The 25,542-nt window shown below is 36.2% G+C and overlaps 1 protein-coding gene across 2 annotated transcripts in view; it reads left to right on the top strand.

The window, feature by feature from the left end:
• cd2ap (CD2-associated protein) overlaps positions 1–21,232 on the top strand; it is a 66,553-nt gene extending 45,321 nt beyond the window's left edge. For both annotated transcript variants that reach the window (XM_079639635.1, XM_079639634.1), the window contains exons 11-19: positions 5,892–5,928; positions 8,330–8,392; positions 11,096–11,243; positions 11,664–11,770; positions 14,062–14,174; positions 14,821–14,907; positions 16,541–16,719; positions 17,143–17,206; positions 19,592–21,232. In XM_079639635.1, coding sequence (XP_079495761.1) covers positions 5,892–5,928; positions 8,330–8,392; positions 11,096–11,243; positions 11,664–11,770; positions 14,062–14,174; positions 14,821–14,907; positions 16,541–16,719; positions 17,143–17,206; positions 19,592–19,633 — 840 coding nt within the window. In that variant the 3' untranslated portion in view covers positions 19,634–21,232. The remainder of the gene's footprint in view (positions 1–5,891; positions 5,929–8,329; positions 8,393–11,095; positions 11,244–11,663; positions 11,771–14,061; positions 14,175–14,820; positions 14,908–16,540; positions 16,720–17,142; positions 17,207–19,591) is intronic.
• The last annotated feature ends 4,310 nt before the right edge of the window (positions 21,233–25,542 follow it).

Here is a 25,542-nt window from a genome sequence, read left to right as displayed (position 1 = left end):
CCAAAAATTAAAAAAAAAAATGTTTTGGTCACCATTTACTCACCCTTATGTTGTTTCAAACCTGTATGAGCTTCTTCTTTCTGCTGTTGAACACACAAAATAAGATATTTTAAAGAATGTTGGTAACCAGACAGTTGACGGCACCCATTGACTTCTTTTTTTTTTCTTTCTATTATTGAAGTCAATATGTGCCGTCAACTGTCCGGATGCCAGGATTCTTTAAAATATCTACTTTTGTGTTCAACAGAAGAAAGAAACTCATAAGGGTTTGGAACAACTTGAGGGTGAGTATATGATGACAGAATTGTCATGTTGGTGAACTATCCCTTTTTTTTTTTTTTTTGTTAAATCTCCTATCCCTGTTTCTGAATGAATCCCCATGTACTAAACCTTTTTCATCAAAGACTTTAAGAACCAAAATAAACAGCAGTCCAGACAATATCCGACGATATCAAATAACACGTGACTTTTTGTGATTCACTGTTGGGGATTTGAGCTTGAAAGAAGCATTTAAATCAATTGGAGCCACTTATCTTCACCATGTGTTTCACAAACACAGCTTCATTCTAGCTTCTGAGGTCTTTACCCCGAGGGCGCATGTTTAACCACTTTTTGGCAAACTGTGGAACAAAAGGCCCCCTTTTTATTGTGAGGAGCACATTATTTGTTCAAAGCCCCCGCTACCATCACTATAGAACAAACAGAGTTTTGTGCGTGCAGAAGTTATGCTCTGCCACATCCATTATCCGGAGAAATTCTGTGAATCCTCATATCCCTCCACTGACTGGGGTCATGGGTTGATATGCTCTCGGCATAAGTGTTTTTCTTTCTTTTTTCTAAACATTTTCATTTTCAACCTGATTGGCCTGAATGATTGTCTTTGTGCTACTGCAGTGAGAATGTGATAAGCTGAAGCTCATGTGATGGCTTGTGGGGGTCGGCGAGCAGTTCATGAAGATGTGAAAGTGTTCATTCCTCCAACGGACTCTAGGCAGCCCATGATCAATCCTTTATCCCATAAGCATCCTGTCAGATGATAAGATGTGATCTTTGTATCAGGAAATAAGGGGAGGGAGGGCATTTACACAAAGGCAGTTTCTGTAAATTGTTATTGACTACGCAAGTACGCAAGATGTGGTAATACCACAATATTGGTCATTTTAATCTATTGTTTTTTTAGAATTTATTAATAATGCATTTATATGGTATAAAAAAATAAATATTTTAATTATTTTATGATTGAGTAGTAGTTTTCTGCATTGCTTTATTTAAATGACTATCATGGCAATGCAACTTTCGGAAGAGTAAACATAACAATTTTACTATATTTGTTGTTGGCGGAAAAGAGCTGCTTCGCGCCAGCTGTTATTGCTCCTGATGCTGCTGCAGAGCAAGTACTAGGGCTGCTCGATTATGGCAAAAATCATAATCATGATTATTTTGGTCAATATTGAAATCACGATGATTTAACACGGAAGTCTTATCTCATGATACAAGTCATTTTAAACGTCAGTGAAATTTCACAGTTATCGATACTTCGGCAAAAACTAATGCTAGGTTAATTAATGCGAGTAAAAAGAATTCAACAGTAAACAGTCACAGAAGACAAGTAAACAGTCAGCAATAAAATAAGAACAAAGAAACTAATAATAAATAAACAGTACTTTGTTTGTCACTTTCAGGAAGATGAGCTTACAGTGGTATTCAAATGTAAAATAACAAATATTAAATATACATTAAATCTAGACAAATCCTTATTATTTGAATTATTCATTCAAGAGCAGTGAGTGAGTCATAAATGTTGGCTGTCGTCTCGCACCCCCCTATCGCCTGTGAGCGGAAAAAACACACTTGCAACTTTAAGTGTAACTTCCGGACGCGGCATCAGGAAGTATCACGTGATATTGGGTCTTGCGGTGTAAAGAATTGCTTTACGGCAAAAAGAAATCTGCTAAAATTATGTAATTATTGCGCTCCCTCACGCGGATCGAACCCGAATAAAGAAGACGTTGTAAAGAATGTCCCATCTGCTTTGATGTCGTTGATCTACTAGCCTATGGTATCAAAAAGACAAAAAGTTTTTTGACAGTGTTGTCAAATATCTATTCCGGAGCTGTAGGGGGAGCTCTATAGAGAAACCTGTGAGCAAAAAGCGAGAATACAGCAAAGAAATTCCTGAACCTGCATAGCCCTGCTTTAAGGCATAAATTACTGTGTTTACAAAGATACTTACCAAAACGGCATTTCGAAACGGCATTTCATATTTGTGTGTTGGCTATTTGACCGTTTAAACGCGTATCTGAATCCCACAGTATACTTCGCTTATGCGTCTCGGAGCACGAGCATAGGAGGCCATCTAGGGAACAGCGTCTCTTTCACGGCTTAATGCTCTTTTAATAACACTGTTTAATATCAAGCACGTCCCACGGTTTAGCAACAGTAGACTGCATTTTACATCACTCAATTATTCGGCTGATTTGGATGTTAAGTTTGACTTGGGGAGGAATGAAAGCACACCGCTGTGAAGGAAAGGAAAGTGCGCTGGAGTGAATGCAGCAGTGGAGCAATAATCATTTTACTTTGATTATCTTGTTTTCATAATCGTTGGATGCCGAAATTGAAATACGATTAATCTCACAGCCCTAGCAAGTACAGAGACTAGCATCTATGAAATTACCTGTAGCAGATCTATACAGGTGGAGCTGGGGAAGGCGGTGGTTTTCAGGGGAGCCTTGAAAGCGCATTGCAAACTGCTACAGAAAACACTGACCAACTATTTAAATGTTGACCAGCAAGCTCATTGGCTACTGGTGCAACAGGAACCTGTCAGCTTGTGTCGTGTAGTTAACAATATAATTGTCAGCAGGTTGTGTTAAGGACCAATCAGCCTTAGCTATCTAGAGTTTCATGATAGAACTTGGTATATATATTGCATACATTGACTGGTTGACGCATATCAGCCTCTGCGTTGAACTGGAAATTGACCTTTTTTTTGTAATTTTACATTTGAACAAAGAGTTCCAATCTGCAGGATTTGACTGCTTTTCTCTGTTTGCTGTGAGCGATTGAACATTAACCCCTCAGCCCTTGATTTCCAGGTATGTCTCTGATGTTCAGGGAGAGGAAATTGTTTTGCTTTTCTTTGGCCCCAAACAGATTTCTTCATAGGGTTGGTTGGAGACGGTCTAAGTCTAATTTCTTCTAAATTGTGAGCTGGTGAGGTTGCTTGAGCTGCCTGTGACGGTAATTTAACCAAATGTCTCACCTCACTAAGATCTTACTTCAGTGCAATTACTGTAGTAAATAGGCATTTAAGCTGCATGTGATTTACAGAGAGGTGACTGTTCTATTTGCTCAATTTTTCTTTAGTGCCCCTACTGTGTTTTTTCGAATATTACCTTTCATGCAGTGTGTAATAGCTGTTTGTGAATGTAAAAGGACTACAGTTTTAAAAATTGAAGTGCAGGTCAAATAAAAATATATTGTCTCCTAAAAGAAAGAATCGAGTCTGAACTACCGAAACAAGTCGTCAACAATTCTAGTCTAACTTCCTGTTACATACCTATATAACAATGTAAAAAATGCCAGCCTATGGTCGTCTTTGACCCACCCTAGTTGTAGCTGATGCCTGGAAGGCTGTGTATCAAACACTGAGGAAGCCTCCGGAGCCGACATGCGCTGTTAGCAATCACAAAAGACTGTGCCGTCTGACCAAATCAGAGCAGAGTAGAATTGAATACAAAAATATTTCAGGTTCGTTGAGAAATTAGGTGATGTGAAATGTATGTTATAAGAAAAGTATAGTTTTTTTTTTTTACCCTGGATGCAAAACTACGGAAAAAAAAAAGATTAAAGTCTAAATATTTCGAGATTATTTCTGTTCTCGGTGGGTGATCTCGACCCAGATGGCGTTGCCTATAGACGAGCACGAAGACACGAGTCAACATTCCACATAAAGTTTGGACCATTATTGTGGTGCTCGTCTATAGGCAACGCCATCTGGGTCGAGATTGAGAACACTTAACAGTAACCGTACTGTCTCCCTCTTCACTGTAAATCCTTTCTGGATACATTTTAAGTGCATCATTCTGTATCCAATCATTTGACCGGATCCCCTGATTTCCTCAGTTATAAAGCTGGCTACCTCCATCCAGTCTGAAAAGTGTTTCTGCCTGTAAAGTTTATTCCGGCGCAGTATATTTTGTAACGTCGTAAAACAAATGGTAATGCCATGTTGGTAGATTAGCACCTGTAGAATTTCCTTTTGTTGAAAGCCCAGATAAAAGATAAAAGCTACTATTATGTTTTAGATCCATGTCCAAGGCAGTTCGAATTCACGAGCGCATTTCTTTTAATAAAAAAATTAAATAAAAAAAATAAAAACTTCTATGGAAGACTGTATTCTTGTCATTTTAACTTAATTCTCAAAATATTACGACTTTTTCGTATTTAGGGTTTATACTTTATTTAGGGTTGCAGATAGATTTTCTGAATTTTTTGGAAGGCACTTTCTTGGCCTGTGTTTTGAATCCCTCTTTATTCTTATAAACCAAATATCCAATCAGATTTTTCTTTCTTCTCCCTCATGATGATTATCCAGAACATAGTGGCATAAGCATATTTTTGCTAGAGCGCTAGAAAGTATATATTCTGCTGTTTTTCTTTGTTTTGTGACAAATGTCGTATGAAAAACTGAACTTATGAACCAGAATTTTGACAATGTCAAAATTGACCCGGTTTACTTAGTTATTACATGTTCCTGGTCTTATTGTGAACAATTCATCAATTCAAGTGTGGCAGAGCACTTAGATCATCATAATCTGCATTCATTTTTTTTATAAGTGAATGAACACCAGAATCATGTACATGACAGAGGTTATGAATGTTCATGCTGGCCTTCTCATAAATTATACATATCTATGTCAGTTGCAAATGTAGATCTATGCCTGTGTTGTTGTTTGAACGTTCACTCATGCTGTGATACATGTGTTAAGTGAGCTGATTTATTCTGGTAATCAGTGCAGCCGATTCATTGGCACTGACAAGTCATCAAATCCTACAGTAAAGAGGAGGCTGGGGGATTTCCAGCCTCAGCCATTTCATGTTTCAGTTCCTGCTGAGTTTGGGTTGTTGGGCTTTTTAAGATCCTGTTTTAGTTATGTTATGCAGAGTTATGCCACTAGGGGTTATGTATGTTAGCCTGACCTGTGAAGAGACTAGTGTTGGGGATCGGAATTTGATTTGTTATATTATTTAAATTTTGGTTACGCCTATCGATTCCTGTGTGCGCACTTTAATGTGGTTTTAAACCCTTTACGCGCAAGAAGACGCAGAGAAAAAACAACATTTGGCTCTTTTCTGTGCTGGGCACATCTCATATGGTGGATGGATACGGAATTGAGTTCTCTTTCGCAACTTCTTTGCGCTTTTAAAGCAAGATTTAAAATATGCTAGTTGATGTCCGATTATTAGCTGACATGATTTGATGGGCCTTGACAGTGGTACTTAAAGGGAACATGCCAATATTTCTGCGTTGGTGTGTGAGTGGATAATAACTGGTGGAAGATGCGGTCACAATAAGGTCTATTACATCCATTAAGAAAAAAACAGAGGGTGAATTTTCATTTCATGCTGACTTTAATGACAGCAGCACTCAAGTATGAACTATTGTGTTTGGGTAGAACCATGCTCTCCAGCATCATTTAAGAACGACTGATCCAAAGAGCATGTTGTGCTTCAATGGAAGCAAAATCATGTGACCGTCTGTTAGTTCTCATTAGCAGTCAGCAAATTTTCCTTTTTCACAGGCCTAAAAGTTTATTTCCAGGTTTAAATTAGATTTTAAATCCCTGATTGTCAATGCATTCTCATATTTTGTTGTTTCTCCACAGAAGCCAAAGAAGCCCCCACCACCATCCAAAACCACAGGTATGTCACATTTTTAACATACCATGTCACATCTCACTGATTGCATGAATTTGATTACATCACTTTACTCTTCTCTTTTCATTTCAAGCTGCTGTGAGACCTCTGAGGTATAAAAAGAGCTTAAAGTGTCATCAAACGCATTCTGGTTGCTGAGATAATGCTCAGTGACTCTCGCAATCATATGTGATAAGAGCCACAAAATCCCTCTGATAACTTTAAAGCTCATTGTCATCAAACGTCTTTCGCTTGTTTTCGCCTGTCATTGACCTTTAAGATTCAAAAGATGCTAGTTGATGTTCAATTATTAGCTGACATGATTTGATGGGCCCTTGACAGTGGTACTCGAAGGGAACATGCCAATATGTCTGCATCAGTATGTGAGTGGATAAAAACTGGTGGAAGATGGCATATTGATTTGAGCTGCTTCCTCTGTGGTTTTCAGAGAAGTATGGTGAGAAGATTAGAGGGGATGCAAGATAATTTGGCATGTTTTATGGCATTGAACACAGACACCATGCGTGCCCACACGCTCAGATGCATTTTTAAAATCATTATTTTTAGCTTAAAGGGTTAATTCACCCAAAAATAAAAATTTTGTCATTAATTACTCACCCTCATGTCGTTCTAAACCCGTAAGACATTCGTTTAGCTTCGGAACACAAATAAAGATCTTTTTAATGAAATCTGAGAGCTTTCTGTCCCTCCATTGACCGCCTACGCAACTACCCCTTTCAAGCCCCAGAAAGGTAGTAAAGACACCATTAAAGTAATCCATGTGACTCCAGTATTTTAACCTCAATTTTACGAAGCGACGTGAGTGCTTCCAACGATTATGAAAACCTGATAAATGATAAAATGGTCATTGTGCCGCATGCTTAAAAGCCTAAACTTAATGTCCAAATCAGTCAAATCATATAACGTGACTGTTGTAAAATGCGGTCTACTGCGGGACATGCTTTATTTTAAAACGTGTTATTAAAAGCGCATTAAAATGCGAAAGGGACTGATCCCCACTCGTTTTCTGTGTGCGCGCTGAGAGATGGAGCAGAACACAGACGAGTAAAGTATACTTGGGGTTTCAGGCGCGTGCCTAAACGGTCAAATATACACACAAATATGTCAAAATGTCCGTCTTGGCGAGTATTTACATGAAGACAGTCTAATGCAAATACTGCTGTCTGTGTCATTTGTTAAACAAAAGACAAAGACAAAATCACTCACTGCTCTTGACTTAATAACTTTAGTAGTTTTAGAGAAGTAACGTATTTTTAGATAAGATTCAATGTTTAATTCATACAGTGAGGACTTTGCCGTGTTTAAGGGTTTAATGACTGTTTTGACAACTGATTGTTTAATGCAAAACCGTTTTAAATTGGATAAATCCATAGGCGTGCTCCAGTCTGGATATTCATATATTTATTGATATCTCAAAATTGGGATGGTTAGTGATTCAGATCAGGATTGTTTGTTATAAGATTGTGATATGAAATTTTGGGAAGATTGCCCACCCCTAAGGGTGAGTAATTAATGACATAATTTAAATTTTTGGGTGAACTAACCCTTAAAGTTGCAATAAAGATAGATTTTCATCATTTTATATTGCTTATGTTTTATGGAGGATTCCTTTGTAGCCATGTCTTAGTGTATTAGAGCAGCTGCATGACTTTATTTTTATTGATACCACCACAAAAACGTTTGTGGGAAGATTTTATATATATAATAACTTGATATATATTTTTAGCCACATAACAGTTATATTTGGCAGAAGAATATGTTTATTTTTCATTTAGTGTTAAAGAAATAACGTTATTTACAAAGAAATTGAAAAAAAAATAAAAAAAAATAATGAACAGTATTTTATTAAATTGATTAAATTCAATATAATGTAGTTGAATTGCATTTATTTAATTTACAGCTTTATTATAACTTCATGTCAGCTATATATTCATAAACACATTTTCTTGAAAACATTGTGTCATTTGTTTATAACATTATTTATGTTGGTGTTGTGTAAACGGCCACAAAGACTGATGCATCAACTTGTAGTTGACTATTGTTAGAGTGTCAAAATCAAATGATCTGGCAATGCAGATGTAACAGTCAGTCAGTCCCTCACAGCTCTTGTCTGCGAAACATGCAAACAATAAAGCGGATGTGCATCAAACGAGACCACATCATCCCAATTGCTTTATAGAAAGCTTGCAGAGGGTTGCAAAGATTTGGTCTGTCTTTCCAACCCACACAGGAAATGCAAGTCAAAGACTGTATGTTTCCTATTCTGTTCAAGCGTCTGTCACAGAAGTCGTTTTGTTCTTTTATCTGCCGTATCTAGAGCCGCTGTATCTGCAGTGTAGCACATAAAAACATATTGTTAACTCGGAAAATATGCTTCGTTTCTCAGTCCTGAAACCTGAGGCCCCCAGTGTGGACAAGAAGCAACCGCAGCCACGGCCTGAAGATAAAGGTAAGAGAGGGTTCGCTGTCCAGTTTCTGTTATACCACAAATTGAAATTGACCTTGCTGACTGTGGTTTCAGTGTTATTCAAGTGTTAATATACCCCAAAAATCACCACGGCCGTGATTTTTGTTCTTTTTTTTTTTTTTTTTTTTGTCATTTATTTATTTGCTGAGAGGCTATTAAGAGTCTGTGTAACCTGAGGAGAGAATCATTCTTGCTTTCATGCCTTCAGACATTTCACTTTCATACCCGATCTTCACTGCAGACAGATTGCTAAAGCATAAGCTGTCTGTGCGCTGCAAGAACCCGACATCACCACACTTACAATGTAGACGTCTGTGTTGATTTTTGATTATTGATAATTGATTTGGATTCTTTCTTTTTTTTAAACACTACCATACAAAAGTTTGGGGTCAGTATATTTTTATTAGAGAAAAAAAAACTTTTATTCAGCAAGGATTCATTAAATTGATCAAAAGTGACATTTCAAGACATTTCTAATATTACCCAAAAAGTCAGGATTTTTTCCAAATTTCTATTTATCAGAAATGTCTGGGTGAGCATAAATAACAATAGCTTTTTTTTTCACACCAAGAACAATAACTGTTAAAATCTATAACGATAACTTTATTAGCATCCACACCAGGGGACGATGTCGGGTTCTGCAGGGTTCTGATTGGCTGTCAGTGTGTTTATCGTTGTGTTGTTACTACTCTTTTATATTTAGATCAGTTTTTCGAATCATATTGTTATCGTTATAATGAAAAAGCGTTTTTGAACGAATCTCCTGAATGGATGATTCAATGACAAATAAAAACAATTTAACAGTCAGTTGTCGCCACCTAATTGTGTAACGATGAAATTGATGAGAGTTACTTTCAAAAGGTGATTTGCTCTGTTTTGATCGCCAAGTAGACATCAGTGTTTATAGAAACTTTTAGCCAGTACTTCTATGATCATCTGAATTATTGTAATCGAGAAATAACAATACTGTGTGATTGAAAAGACTGTTTGTGAAGCTGTTTTATACAGTTCACTGCTCTCCCTGGCTCAGCGGTAGCAACAAGGCAGATTTGAATGTTCTGGCACAGGCGACTCGTTGCACCATGCGCCACTGCCAAATTGTTGTATCAATTGCTTTAATGAGTTCATTGTTTCTGCCTAAATGAATACATGATATTAGCTAACTCTATGATTTTGTTTTTCATGATGGTCATAGAACTGTTTTTGACACATGGACATTACTTTGACACAGTCAACTCTGATAGCGGATTACTCTAAATTAGGGCTGTGAATCCGAAATCAAATAAAAGTTTGTGTTTACATAATATATATGTGTGTGTATTGTGTATCATTATTTTGTATATATAAATACACACACATGCATGTATATATTTGAGAAATATTTGCATTTATATACTGCATATATATTTTTATATGATTTATATTATATATAAATACAACTATTTTATATATAAATAACAGATTTTTCTTTACTATATACATGCATGTGTGTGTGTGTGTGTGTGTGTGTGTGTGTGTATTTATATTTACAAAATAATTATACACCATACACACACATATATTATGTAAACACAAACTTTAATTTTGGATTCGATTAATCGTTCACAGCCCTAATCATAATGTAGAAACCGGCATTTTCTGTAAAGCTGCTTTGAAACGATATGTATTGTGAAAAGCTCTATACAAATTAAATGCGAATTGAATTAAATTTAGGAATAAGATCGTGTGAATGTTAGAATCGAGATTGCGATCTTTTAACGTTTAATCATGCAGCTCTATCATATATAAGCAAAATGGGCATTATACCTGAAATATACCCAGATATTGAAAATTTATCATAGAAATTAAATGGAAAGCTAATGAAATGGAGTAAAGTTGAAGCAGGAAATCTGTACCGAGACCATCCCTATTTACGAAGTTGATAATAGAGCTCAAGGTGTGTGGGCATCATTAAAGTCACCTAGTGTGTGCACTCTGAATACTGTGAAGTAAGTGTTGACTTTGTAGGAAAACTGTCATGAACTTTGAGCACCTGTTGTGTTTGCCTCAAGGACTTCCTGCCGAGTACTTTCTATTCATATGAATGTCACTCTACTGGAGTGTATATCTGATCAACCCTGTGGTGTTTGAAAGCTGGACTCTCTTATTTAGACCAAGTGTTACAAATTGAACGATAGACTGTGAATGTGAATATCTGAAAGTGTGATTACCTGAAAAAATACATCGATTTGAGATGGAAGCAGATCGATGTGGTGAAAACACCCTGCCAAAATCTCCTCTGACCTAGTTTGAGGCATATATGTCAGCGTGAACGCTCATGAAAGTTCCTCATGTCATTAGGAGAAGTTCAGTACATCACATGCATCACACCACTACTTAAATAAGTGGCTTCTGTTCTCATGGGTTTCCACTAGATTTTTGCGATTGTGTGCTAAGAATCAATAGACATACAATTATCATGTTCCAAAGGATTGAGAGTTATATGAAATGCTAAAACCAGTTGGGGGGGCTAATAATATTGCTGAATAAACCTTATAGTAATATCCTGCATTTAAATAATTAAATCTCTTAGCTATCAGAAGCTGATAAGAGACATGCATTAATTAATAATCCAAATTAGAACAATGTTTAGGTAGACATTTATTGTCTCAAAACATATATTTTTGTCATTTGTGTCTTTTAAAGTTGTCAAGCCCTTGCCAGAGAAACCAGCCAAACCTGCTGGCCCGACCGTCCCCCCGAAAAAGCCTGTGCCTCCCAGCAAGGGACTGCTGCGTCCTTCCATCCACACAAAACGGCCCGACTTGCCGCTCACTCCATCACCAGCCGCCAAGCAAGTGTTGCTGTCACAAGCTTTTTCATAATGCTTTTTTTTTTGTTCATTTCAGAAGATTCCCAGGTGTTAAGTATATTAAAATGATTATATTAATATTTGTATTATATAAAATATTACAGTATAATTTGTCCCAAGTATAAAAAAATATTCATTTTAAATGTGTATTATTATTATTAACCCAAATATTATAATATATTATTGTTATTTATATTTCTAAATGTATTTTACATGTATGCATATATTTATATTTGAAAATCAGTATTATGAAATATGTTACTCTCAGCTTGTTGCAATGTATTGTGAGATTTATTTATTTTTTTCAAGATATCTCCGCGCTTGTTTCTCTGGCGCATAAGGTCTATATGGCAACATAGCTTTGCATTTAAGTGTGACTGTGATGCCTCTTAAATCCCACAGGCACAATGGAGAAGTTCCCTTCACACGAACAAAGTCCGAGTCCGAACCCGTACCAATCAAGCCAAAATCCACTGTTGTGGACAGCGGCGAGAAGAATTCAGAAACGGGTAAGTTGTATATTCATTGATCATACCATGGCTCAGTGTGTTTTTTGCTGTGGTGTGGGTGAATCCGAGCTTTGTTTGTGGATAAGCACCCGGGATCACTTTCTGGGAGCAGAATTATTCCTTTTGCATGACTTGCACAGAAAGAGCAGGTTGCTCAGCCTCAGAGGAGCATGGGAAGAGTCCCTCTGTCATGTTCTAAACCCTCAGTAATCTCCATGATTTCATGCCCTACTTCTATCCATTTGTCACCCCATCTTGTGCTTAATACTGCACCAGCCACCTTTTCAAAGATGTTCGTTAAAAAAAAAGTTTTTCTTGTTAAAAATGAACTGTAATGCTTCTAGAAGTTCATAGAGATCGTACAACTAAACCATATGAATTGAGCAGTTTAGTCCAAATGTACTGAAGAGGCTCGATCGCTTTGTATGATGGACAAATAAAGAGCCAGACATTCAGTCGAGATCGTATCAGAGTTGTTGATTGTCCACAAACCCTTGAGAACGTAATTTCATGGGATTTATTATTCTCAAGGAGCCACTGATAAAGGAAGAGACTTGTTTATTATTCATGTAGGCTCTTTGGGTGTCATCTTTACATTGTTGTTTTGGGGATTTTTTTTTAACGGATATCTTTAGAAGTCTTTGGCAAGTTATTTCTCAAGGTTTACCATGTTTTGAATCTTGGGATGCTTTGTCTCTGCTTTGTGGAAATCGCAAATTAATTAACTCTGAATCATTTCCTGAGCTGGAGATGATAGTCTTTTCGGCTGTTAAAAGATATCGGCTGTAAAAAGAATATTTCATATCATTAAATTGCTTATTTTTTTGATGGCGTAATTTAGGAATCTTAGTTAGTGTTACATTTTAGGCATTTGTTAAACTATTATAATCACTGCAGAGCGATCAAAAGTTGTTTAATTGGCTGATTAGTTCAACTAATCTCTCGGCTCAAGCATATTCTGATAACAAGTTTCAATTAAGTCTAGCTGTCTATATTAAATTAGTTTTTTGGCATTCATTTGTAATACTGTGATGAAGACAAATTTAAACGTCTTCCAGTGTGCCACTGCATTTAAAGACTTTTTTTTATCTAAGGCACCATATTTTGCTTCAAAAATTGCTTCAAAGTAGGCAATTGATGAAAAGGAAACAGTGAGAAAGATGATTACATCAAAAAGAAATGCATTTGAGCAGATTCACTGGTTTTGGAAAAAAAACTGCTTTTTTTCTAAAAGGTTGACCAAAGTAGCACCAAAGTTGGTATAATCGCATCTTCACGAAAGGTCATGAGCGTTTCAATGCAGCAGACTTTCAGAAAGAGAAAATCAGAAAGTCAGGTTATGTCACTTCCTGTATAATGAAAAATAAACCAGACATCTTTCTGCTCTGGAAATCTTTTTATAAGGTCACTGCTTTTTTCAGTATTTATTTACAAGGGCAAGTGATTTGTGTCTGCAACCTCTGAGATACCATTCAGAGGCTGGTTGATGGGATAACATTGTTAAAGGGATGGTTCGGAGTTATTTCAACCTAGGGTCATTTGCACCATGACCTCGAGCCAAACACCCCCCAGAAGCTTTTTTTCCCCCTTGGTCGAACATTATTAAAGTTAGAGCTTATTTAGAGATATCAGCCGAATGGCTTAGTGGAGGCGCTAATGGATCCAAGGTTGTATCACGTAAATTACCCCACTAATAATGCCCGGAATGGTGCCAAACTAATACAGTTGTGCAAATAGGTTCTGTACTCATAAAACAAGGCATTGTAAAGTTTGTAAGTACATCAGGAGTTTATTTAAATAACACTTGCCTGATGGCTTATGCTACCGCTAAAATGGACTTCGAAGTCACTTCCATGATTTGGGAAAAGCCCGTTTGGCTCAAGGTCATGGTGCAAAGGACCCTAGGTTGAAATTACTCCGAATCATCCCTTTAAGTAGGTAATAGTGGGCATATAAAATCCATCAGGCGAATTTTAAGTGCCAGATTTAAAGATATCAAACTGACAGCTAAACCAAGATGATCGATTGAAATTTTTTCAAACATGACACAGTCTTTATAAACCCATCACTCAGTCATGATTGTAATTTCCTGCTCTGTTGGGTTTTGATCTGGACAGGGTGCAAACTTACTTTATTACCTCATATGACTTTTAAATTGGCTCCAAACTCATTTTTTGGCTCAAATATAACTTCTGAATTATAATTCAGCTTAAATGGATCGTGTTTGACTTTAGTGACTGAAGACTGTTCTCACATTTGAAGTGTAACTTTTATGCGTCTTATTCCCATAGTTAATCTCATGAGTTTTGATGATGTCTCCTCTACCTCGGAGAAGTTAACCCACCCTACCGCGCAGCGACCAAAGATGCCTGGGAGAAGACCGCCGGCTCACAGAGGCCAATCGGTGAGTAGAAGCTTGAGCTCTGGTCTCTCAGTAATAGACTAATGCAAAGTCATAGAAAATGACATAACAAGTATTTATTTTTTAAGCAAAACATTTCAATTATAACATTTCATTAAGACATTATTTTATTTAGCACATTCATTAAGTGCCATGCTTCCACTTGGAGATAACATTTTAATTCAAATGTATGTAATTTGTATTATTTCATTAAGAAAATTCATTAAATGCAATTTTTGATGGAAGAAAAACTAAATATTATTTATATCAACCAATCAGCATCCATAACAGATTTATAATTTTCAATAAATACGGTTTCAAGTGCTTGGTTCACAGAATTGTTGTGCTAGTTTGTGTTAGTATTTATTTATTTTTGGGTTCAGTAAATGCCATGGGTGAAATCACAGATGTCACATAAACCACAATCTTAAACCCGTATCTGCTAAATCTCTTTATACTACCATAAGCACTAACATTTGTTTTTAGATTTATCTATTTTGAGTTTGGTGACATAGAGAAGGTATCACGCAGTTCTCCAGTCTGGATCAAAAAAAGCTTTACCAGCCCAGATGGGATGCTTGTCACGAATTGCACTATTTGCACTTTGCTCTTCACATGTTTTTCTAAAACGCTCTGTAACGTCTTACAGCCGAGCAAGGAGATTGGCGAGAAAGCTGAGAAAATGGAGGAAGTGGATGAAGTTGATCCTGTGCCTTCCGCACAGAATTCGCTTAAGGTAAATCAGGTTTTTACCTCGAATATATAGTACACAAAAAAAAGAAGATTCTGTAAATGATATACATGTTTAGAATGACATGAGGGCAAATAAACAAGGGCAGGATTTTTCATTTTTGGGTGAGCTATCCCTTTAATGCAAGAATCTTATGTGCCTTTCTGTAATACCGGAGTCGAGTAATTGAATAGCTAACCAAAAGATCTTGGCCTGATTATATGTGGCTCCTTGAGAATAATACATCCCATGAAATTACGTTCTCAAGGGTTTCGTGAACAATCAACAACTCTGATACGATCTCGACTGAATGTCTGGCTCTTCTTTTTCAATGAGGTTTCAGCCCTGAGGACTTGGTATTTTAGTATGTAGTGTTCTTTACATTAAGCTAGTGTAAAGTGGACCAAAACACTGTCTGGTTTCACACAGATGGTTCTCATATTTGGTCTCTCAGTCAAAAAAGAGAGCTATTGATTGTACGGTAGTCGCGATTGGGTGTCAAAAAAAAAACAGAATAAAATGATATTGAAATTAATTTTGGCAAAGAATGTGGTTGTAGTTTGATCAGTGATATGTTTTGTCGTTATTGCTGCTTAACTAATCCATATGAATTGAACGGTTTGTATGATACCATATGTACCATATGAATTGAGCAGTTTAGTCCAAATGTACTGAAGAGGCTCGATCGCTTTGTATGATGAACAAATAAAGAGCCAGACATTCAGTCGAGATCGTATCAGAGTTGTTGATTGTCCACAAACCCTTGAGAACGTAATTTCATGGGATTTATTATTCTCAAGGAGCCACTGATAAAGGAAGAGACCTGCTTGACATGCGAGAACGAACCTCATTGGTTCTTGCGGAAGCTCAAACTCGCTGCGTAAAACGAACATGCTTGAGCATCCCGTTTACCACAACTGGTGTGTGAGTTGATGAATATATGTGAATAAAATCCTAAATGAAATCTGTTCATTAATTATGCGGTAATGTTGAAAAAAATTGACATGAAATCAGTTGCAGTATTGGTATCAGTGATACTGGCATTAATTAATAATTATTTAATGTACATATTTAATGTAAATGTTAGAGATTAAATGTGAAATGTATCAACTTTAATGTTAGTTGCAATTAATTACAGATAAATGTGCGATTTAGTTTTTTATTATTGTTTGACAGCACTTACTTAACTGAAACTTAACAAATCAAAATGTTTTGATTAATGGGAATTATAAGCGAATCAAACTTTGGACAAATTAACTCAGACCACCTTTTGGGTTTGTGTGACCTTTTTCTTGTGGTTTGTTAATATCAAATTTTTAGCAATTTCATTTCATTACATTTAAAGTGGAGTAGTGATTAATGTTCCTCCTAATCAGGGGGTTCTAGCAATTATGAAAATGACATAAGCCGCTCGGCTGGAAAAACCTCAGCTTGTTGGTTCAAAGTCACTTGCCATAGTGTAAAAATGTACATCAGATTATAGGAGAACTAGTTCAGAAATGTTCAGTTTAAGGATGTAACAGTTTTGTTTGAAAAGGAAATGCGTACACCACTAAACGCATATACCGGTAAGCATTCATAAAACATTTGATTCATTTGCTACTCCATACTATTGAGACACTTTTTGTTTTTCTTGCAGACGTCCGTCTCATCGCCCTTACCATCTATGGCACCTAAAGCAATTTCATCCACCCATATTACGCCTGAGCCCAAACCAAAACCTGACAAGGAAGAGGAGAAAGGATCTGAACTAGATGACCTGAAGGCTCAGATGAAGGAGCTAATGCTGTCTGTAGAGTTACTAAAGACACAACAGTCGTAAGTAGCAACGCTGCGTATTAGTTTTGTTTCATGCTGCTTGGTTTCTCGTATTCTACACTGGTCGAGTTATGTCTATAATGCACAAAAGCTGTTCATTCACATTTAAAATTTCATCAAGTTGATTCATCTTAAGGAGGCAATACCTCTAGAAATGCTAGCAATGCCAGTATCAAAAAAGTATCACTTGTCCAGAAAAGTTAAAGGGATACAAGAAGTAGTGAAAACAGAAGAAGATAAGTGCTTTCAGAAGAGATGAGTTTTCAGCTGTTTGAATATTGTCAGGGATTTGGCTGTCTGGATGGGGTTGGGAAGATCATTCCATCTCAGTGAAGATAAAGTACATAGAAATCACCCGCGACCTTAATGTTTAGAACCTCTGTTTTTTTTTGTAATTCTTTAACCTCTTTCATAACTTTGCAGGAGAGAGCTCAACGAACTCCGAAAAGAGCTGGGAGATGAGCGACTCAAGCGGGTGGCCCTGCAGGTAAAGCGATCTTTAAATCAGAATTTCTCTTTACGCCTCGTCCGATTCTGTTAGTTTGATGTGAATGGATGTCAAGAGTGCGGTTTCTGAGGGCAATGAAATGTAGGCGGGATATCTTGAGTTTGCCTCCACACTCAGCAGGGTGAACACAAAGGGTCTGACTCAGCTCCGAATCTCATGCTGAGTGTTTCTTCCACTTACTGACCACAAAACTAACTATACTGAATCAGAATTCCACCTCTACTAGCCACCAAGGGGTACGGCATCAAATTAGGACAAGGTATCGATTGTGGCAAGAGGTGATTGAGATGTTTTAAGATGTTATATACGTCTTTGTCGCTGTCTGGGTAAAATCTCCAAAAACGCTACTTTTCAGGAAATGGAAAAAAAAACAGTGTTTTACAATTAAACACCTCGTTGTCAGAGCTGATATTGTGGCTTTATAAATAGTCAGACACTTGCATGTGTCATTATTTTATGTAAGGAATAATTGACTCCGGGCCATTGAATTGTTTGAAAAATAAGCGGAGTGGCCGTTACACATCATTGTGCAGTATATCAATTATTCTGCTTATACTATGCTTACCATGCCTCAAAACATTGTTCAAAGGATGTATTTCAAGACGTTTCTGTCATTAAAACGCTTTTGAAAAAGCCTTGTTGCTACCGTAATTTCAAAACTTCATTTTCGAGCTAGTAACGGAGACTCAAGCCACTGATAGCAGACTAATGCAGTTATAGTGTTGGTCACCAGCCTCTACTAATAGCGAAACTGTGCTTGCTAGTGAGGAACGTCATGTAGATTTTAAGTTGCTAATATTCTACTGATAAAATCGTCAGAGCAGCGCTGACAGCACACGAGTGCGTGTCCTTTACTGTATGTGTGTGCATTTGAGTGCTTTTCCATAATAAATGCATAACACATAATAAAACGTAATTTTGTGGCAAAAAAACCCTCAGAAATAATTTGTCGGTTTTATCCTATTGCTATATTTATTTTCTTTGTCAGTTTCGGTGTGTAACTGAAATCATACGGCGAAGTTACGTGGGACTGTAATGCGGTCAAGAGCTGCCTGGAACTACTTTAGCCGTGCGTTTCCCTGGAAATAATTGCACACCTTTGATTGTTCGTCAACCAATTAGAATCAAGCATTCAACAGCCCCATAGTATAATAACATATTGCATTACTTTTTCATCAACTTACAGGTTATAAAGTTCACCGTCTCATCTAAAGTGAGGACTATTCATGCCTTGCAGAGCATTTACAAAGGAGATTTAAAGGCTGTTAATATTTCTGTTCTGTATCACTGTTGTGTAAGACAAATGAGCCTTTAAATCTCCTTTTGTAAATGCTTTACAAGGCATAAATAGTCCTCTCTTTAGCTCACAAAAATAGTTAACTGACCACTACTAAATGCTTTATAACTACCTGAATTTACTACATACAATTTTTAAGTTATCTTATGAATCACTGACAACTCCCAAATAACTGGTTTGTAAATGATGCTATACTTCATTTAGAAATTATAAATTATGATAAGATCATTAATAAAGTATGACAATACAATTATTAAATGTATTATAGATATGCTTTTAAATGAAGTATAAAGCATGTATAGCTGTCTTTCTAAACGGCTTATTAATGTGTATTAATGCTTTATAAATGATGAATTAACGGTTTACTAATGCTTAATTAATGATTAATAGTGTGCAGTTATTATAAAGTGTTACCAGTTATCTACTATTGAAGTATGACACTTTATCCAAGTTACCTTAACTTAAACAGCCTTTGAACAAGCTAACAACTTTAAAAGGAAGACTAATTCGTTTAACGCATCAGTCAACAAAATTATTTTGGATACTTTCTGTACTTTATTTCTGCTGGTAAAATTTTTTTAAATATATATTTTGTGTTGGACTTTGTTACATTCATGTTCACCTTGCTGTTAAACATCAACTAATTTATGACACAACGCTTCCCCACCATTGACAAACTTTTCCAGCATTACATGTTTTCACTTTTCATATGGTAGGCTGCACTATTATGCATCTTCTGAAATAGTACGGAATCTCCGGATCAAAACACAGGAGAAGAAAAAGCAGAAACCAGCGATAGAAGCATTGCTTACGCACATGTAAGCTAACGTGATCATCAAACATTAAACCGCATTTAAATAAAAACTGCCTAACGTTACCGAATGTAATGTCGACCCAGGACCGGGTATAGGACTTTGCAAGCTTTGAATACAACAAGATATGAAAATGATTTTTTTTTTTTTTATCCTTGTGCTGAAACGCTGGCGGTAAAAGAGTTAAAACAGGTTTATAGTGCAAACGACACTTCACCGTGTTAAAAAAAAACGTGTTTTTGTGCTTATTTCCAGATGGAGATAGATAAACTGAAGAAGCTTGTACAATCAACATGAAATCTGGCTCCCTGAACTGGACGCTGTCACGTCACAAGTGGAAAGCGACCTCCAGATGGAGGGACGATAACATTCACGTCTTCATTACACTCACTGACTTACTCCACAAATTGTAAGATTCACATATTTGCACATGAGGTTTTTTTCTAGGTTTAGAAAAGTGTAATTATGACAGATGTATATGGTTGTTTTCCTCTCTTTTTTTCTTTTTGCCAACAAAAAATGATTGAGGCCTTACTTTACTACTGTGCTGGACATGCACTCTGGGCACTTATTGAAAAGTGCAGCAGATTATGCATTTAATACTACTGAGTCTGTATAAATGTTGGGGGATTATCTTGTTTCCTTGTTTTTTTTTTATGACGGGTTAGTTTTTAAAGAAAACTATCATGATCTCAGCAATATTCTGTCTATATTAGCCTCATTAGATGATTATCAAATGTATGGCGTACTCTCGGTTCCTTAGTGACGATGTATTCTGTTGTTGTTTCAAAAGGGAGAATATTTCTGTTTTTTGTTTTTTTTTCTCTAACATTCCTATCCAGGGTAACACTATCGTGCCTGTTAAGATTTTTTACAAGTGTTAATACTGGGAGCTCTCATACAATATAAATATATATAAATATATATGTGTATACTTAGATCTACAGCATGATATATTTTTATGGTCTACTGATTGACTGGGATTGTGTACCTGTGTTTTGGTTTCAAACAGCCAACACAAGAAAATGTGGCTTCGACAAGCGGTGTCATTTCACCATACGAATGGCAGAAATCCATTTTGCAATTTAGGCTTCGGTTTAATGGCGTAGAAAAGCGGTGGTTTTGTTCTGCAAATACGCCCCCCCTTGCTAAAATCACGCTGAAATTGGATAGGTCCATTTGGCTTTTTTTTTGTGTGTGTGGCATAAACCTCTCTGACTGCTGTTTCTACATGAATGGTTGGCTGGGTAAAACATCTGGCATGATGAAATCACCTCAGGTTATAGACTGGTGGTTGGCACAGAGGGAATGAGTGGCTCTCTGAGGAGTGTTTTTTTGTATTTTTTTTTTCACCACATTGTTGTTACCAACTGTGCAGAAGAAGGACGCACTGCTGACCAAAATGGATCTTTTAGTCTTTTGGTTCCGATCCTAGAATTATGCAGTCAATAAAACACTCTCAGGTACACTGGAGTGTGCCCATTCCTCAGGCCTCTTAACTCTTAGGCTGAAAATCCATGTTTTAAAAGCATTCCTGACCTGGAATTGTTTGTTTGTCTCTGTGTGCGAGTGTGCGGGAGTTGCTGATACAGTAGGACGACAAGTTGATCTCTAAAGCAATAAAGAGACAAATCCTTTTGGTTTCCATTTCTTCATGTTTAATGAATATGTTCATGTTCGGATGCTCCAACATCTCCCATGAAACTGTGGAAAATGAGTCATCTATGTTGTCTGAAATTGGGTAGAACACATTCCATTTTATTCTTTTATTTCTTAAGATCTGTTGTGCACATACAACATCTATCAAAATGATCTTGTTTACATGATTTAAAACTGAATTGCATGAGCTGAGATTTTTTCCCCCCAAACGAAATAAATATCATGTTTATTTACTGAGATTGTTGTGATTATTTAGTTGTTCAAGATTTTTGTATTATAGTTTTTATTAAAGATTTTAAAGGAAAAATCTTTCAAGCCTATACCAAGGCTGCTTTATTTAATCAAAAATAAATAGTAATATTATTAAATATTATTACAATTTAAAATAACTGTTTTCTATTTTAATATATGTGACCCTGGAGCACAAAACTAGTCATGAGTCGCATGGGTATATTTGTGGCAATAGCCAACAATACATTGTATGGGTCAAAATTATAGATTTTTCTTTTATGCCAAAAATCATTAGGATATTAAGAAAAGATCATGTTCCATGAAGATATTTTGTAAATGTCCTACCGTAAATGTATAAAAAATTATTTTTTGTGAGTGAATTCAGCACAATCGCAAACATAAATGGACAACTTTAAAGGCCATTTTCTCAATGTTTCGATTTTTCTGCACCCTCAGATTTCAGATTTTTCAAATGGTTATATCTCAGCTAAATATTGTCCTATCCTAACAAACCATAGATCAATGGAAAGCGTATTTATACATTTATAACATATTGTAAAATGTTTGTTATTCCTGTGATCAAAGCTGAATTTTTAGCATCACTCCAGTGTCACATGATCCTTCAGAAATCAATCTGATGTGCTTTGCTGCTCAAATAACATTTCATATCGTGTGTGTGTGTGTGTGTGTGTGTGTGTGTGACGATTACACATGAGATGATTTTAGAAAACTACGTGAAACGAAAGCATATTTTAATTTCAATCAATAAAAGTGCAATATTGTTCAAATTAATTCTATATAGCCCTCATTGATTATAATGGTGGCAAATAATGACTAAGAATTAACTTAAGGAATTTAAATGTTCTACTAAAAGAATGATGATTAAAATTCACATCTCACTCAGTCAGTGCCAATTAATCGTTCCCCTTTAGAAGATCTACAAATGTCTGGAGGTCATATACTGCCTTCCAGCTCTCGTATTGACAAGCGTTAATTCAATCGGAGAACGAGGGAATTTTGAGATGTTATAATAATTATACACTTTAACAAGTTTCAAAGGGCAGTGAACTCTTGGAAAGTCTCCAATCAGCAGAGCTGTATTCAGACAGATCCATACGCAGAGCCATGCTGTGAGAGACACACACATGTCCATCTGCTGATCTGCTCAGAGCCAGTGCACATGCTCAGTCTGTGTTTTCACCACAGATCCATCCAATCCATCACTGATCTTATGTAACAAAGATCTCATGTCAGATGTCAATATGCCCCCTTCAAAAGCTGCAGCTATTCAGACACCTGTACTAGCACTTATTGATGAGACTACAGGCTTTGCACGCACTTTTGCCAAAAAGAGATTGACAGCCCTGTAATGTAACTGCTGCCACAGTAATGCACACAATTTGTGAGAATGTGAACATAAGTACTTCATTCTTTGTGCCGTTAGCAACTCCAATCTACTTATTGCCTTAAAGAAACACCTTTTTTAAATATTATTTATTGAATAATTAATGCAGTCTCCTGACACTGGATCAGTGAAGCTACACAAGTTACTGTAATTTGATTGGGAACATGAACTTAATTGATACACAACTATGTAGAAATTAACATTATAATTAATTAATGATATGATATAATAATCTAATACAATGAGAGTACCATATACAAAAGTAAGATCGTTTTTTTATTAGTATTATTATCCACCAAGGATGTATACAATTTTTCAAAAGTGACAAAGATTACATAAAAAAAAAAAAATTATAACAACAAATACATGCTGTATGTTCTTTTGAACATTATATGCATCAAATAATCCTGAAAAGTGTATTGTAGCTTCCACAAAAAAATCATTTTCCACATCGATAATAATAATATGTATAATAAATAATAAAAATAATAAATGTTTATTGAGCTCCAAATCATAGAATGATTTCCGAAGGATCATTGGCCATTTATTTAATTCATTTCATTTTTTTTTTCATTCCAAGGTCCTGAGAATGACGCAAAGAAACGAATTTTGCCGCAATGATGTTCTCAGAACATTCAGAAAAATTGTAGTTTCATTTATAATTCAGCTGACAGCTCATGAACTCGAGTCTTGTCATTCTCATAGAGTTGCTTTGTGCTCTTTCCTAGAAAGCCTTCTTCAACCAAACTCATGACTATCAATGGTGTCCATTAACTTGTGTGGTAATGTGCAGCCCTTTTTTAAATGGTCAAGGTCACATTCATAGTGATGGGTTCAGCTGTTTGTTTGTTTGTTTGTTTTGTTTCTCTTTTGTTTCTGATTGGCACCCTTAAACCAGTCACAATTTAAAAGTCTCAGAAAACGGAAACATATGATTATTGGATTTCCAAAGGATGTTGTTTATAACAAGTGAAGGTTGCTGATAGATAGGAGATGACTGTATACTACTTTGGAATTAAGCTCATCCATTATTCATTATGCTTGACTACACACTTGCTACACAAGTGTCTGATCATACATCACAGCTCTGCTGTCAGTAAACTAAAATGAACCCTTTCTGGGGCAGTGATCACTCCAAAAGCTGGGTGCACACTTACAAAACGTTTTTAAACGTGACGTGAAGGCCAAGTAACCCATACTCAGAATTTGAGCAATCCATCTGTCGGACAATTTAGGGTGAGATTAGAAAATGATTTAGACTAAAATCAGAATTTCATCCGTCCACAGTCATCAGATGTCATTATTGTGAAATTATTGCACCCTCAAAGTGCCTCAGTCACAATTGACGATAAACGCAGTGATTTGTACCATTGAAATGGCCCTTATAGACCTTCACATCAGCACCATCTTTGATTTCTAATGGGAATGAAAGCGAGGCTGTGAGGAACATCTCTTCAGTGGCTTATATGTTATTTAATGTGTTTTTGGATTGCTTTGCTGACGAAACACTGCGAAAAATATATTTCCAAGAAATTTCAGTAGATAAAAAATTCCAGACAACATGAGCAGTGGAAACCATAAGGAGCTTTTTACATCTTTTGCCATTGAAAACCATCACAGCCACCTAATGCTCTAAAGAAGGTCTATATAACCTGATAATGAAATACAACGTGGCTTGAGGTTTAATGGTCTTCTGGAAATTGAATGTTTGAAAGAAATTCTTTGTCTGTGCCTGAAAGGTAACTGCTTTTTTTGTTTATAACAATAGAGCATCACACTAGTTCCTTTTCATGTGGTCTTGCTTATTAACCCCTCACACTGGGGTTAGAAATGAAATAGCAAGCACAGGTTTTTCATCCACAGACTCTCAAATGTTTTGCCAGATGGACTGCGGTGCTGACCTTGAAGATTATTGTCCTGCTTTTTTGTCCATTTCTATTCATCTGTCTTTAAATAGTGGAGAACACAATAGGCTTAAGCAAGCACATATAATAACAGCATCAACAATACTGACCTATTGCTTATTTCCATAAAATTATTCAATGCTGGCCATCATGCCTGGTGATTTGAACAATAATTAGTTATGTGCAATGACTTTTTAAATTAACAATTGATGGCATATAGCAGCCAGTTTATATTTTATAACAAGATGCCAGGTAGGTACAATATGTAATATCTAAAATGCCTTATTGTTTTTACCCACGGAGATTATTGTATGGTTATCTTGTTCTTTGGCTGGTTGTTTATGTCGAATTTCTCATTTATGCAACTTGGGTTTCAGGGTTTTATCCATATCAGTTAATTATTTTGGCGAGGATTCCTTATTACATGCATTTTAAATAGGTAGATAAGTCTAACACAGTCCAAGGTCTGAGACCTATACTTTTCTAAATTAATTCAGTTTTTCTAATACAAATTATATTATCAGCATGACAGCATAATTTGGTTTGTCCTACTTTTAATGGAAGAAAGAACATCTGACCGTCTGTACAAAAGGACAAGTTATTTTTTGCTTCATGTTATTTCCAGGTTTAAATGGAAACAGCAAAACTGCAGCCCGATCTCACGAAAGTGCGTGTCTATACGACGAATGTTATTTCTCGTGCCATTTTTACGCCAAAAATAGTTTTTGCGTGCATATACGCAGTTTTCGCGTGCATATGATACGCACTTTATGGCGTGTAATACGCACGCACGCCCCACCCCTAATCCTACTCAAGGGTTTTCACTGCGTAGCATATATGCAAGCAAAAAACATTTTTTTGCGTATAAATGGTACGATAAATAACATTCGTGGTAGCCTATAGCCTACGCACTTTCTATAGCTAATCTCCGACTTTTTGATTTCATTGCAAATAATGTGTTTTTGTGTTCTAGATGCGTTTTAATAGTCACCAATTAAATGGAATCA

The sequence above is a fragment of the Phoxinus phoxinus genome (assembly GCF_949152265.1).
Source record: "Phoxinus phoxinus genome assembly, chromosome: 16".
Lineage (NCBI taxonomy): Eukaryota > Metazoa > Chordata > Actinopteri > Cypriniformes > Leuciscidae > Phoxinus > Phoxinus phoxinus.
The sequence above is the reverse complement of the archived record's forward strand: the minus strand, read 5'-3'. Positions and strand labels throughout refer to the sequence as shown.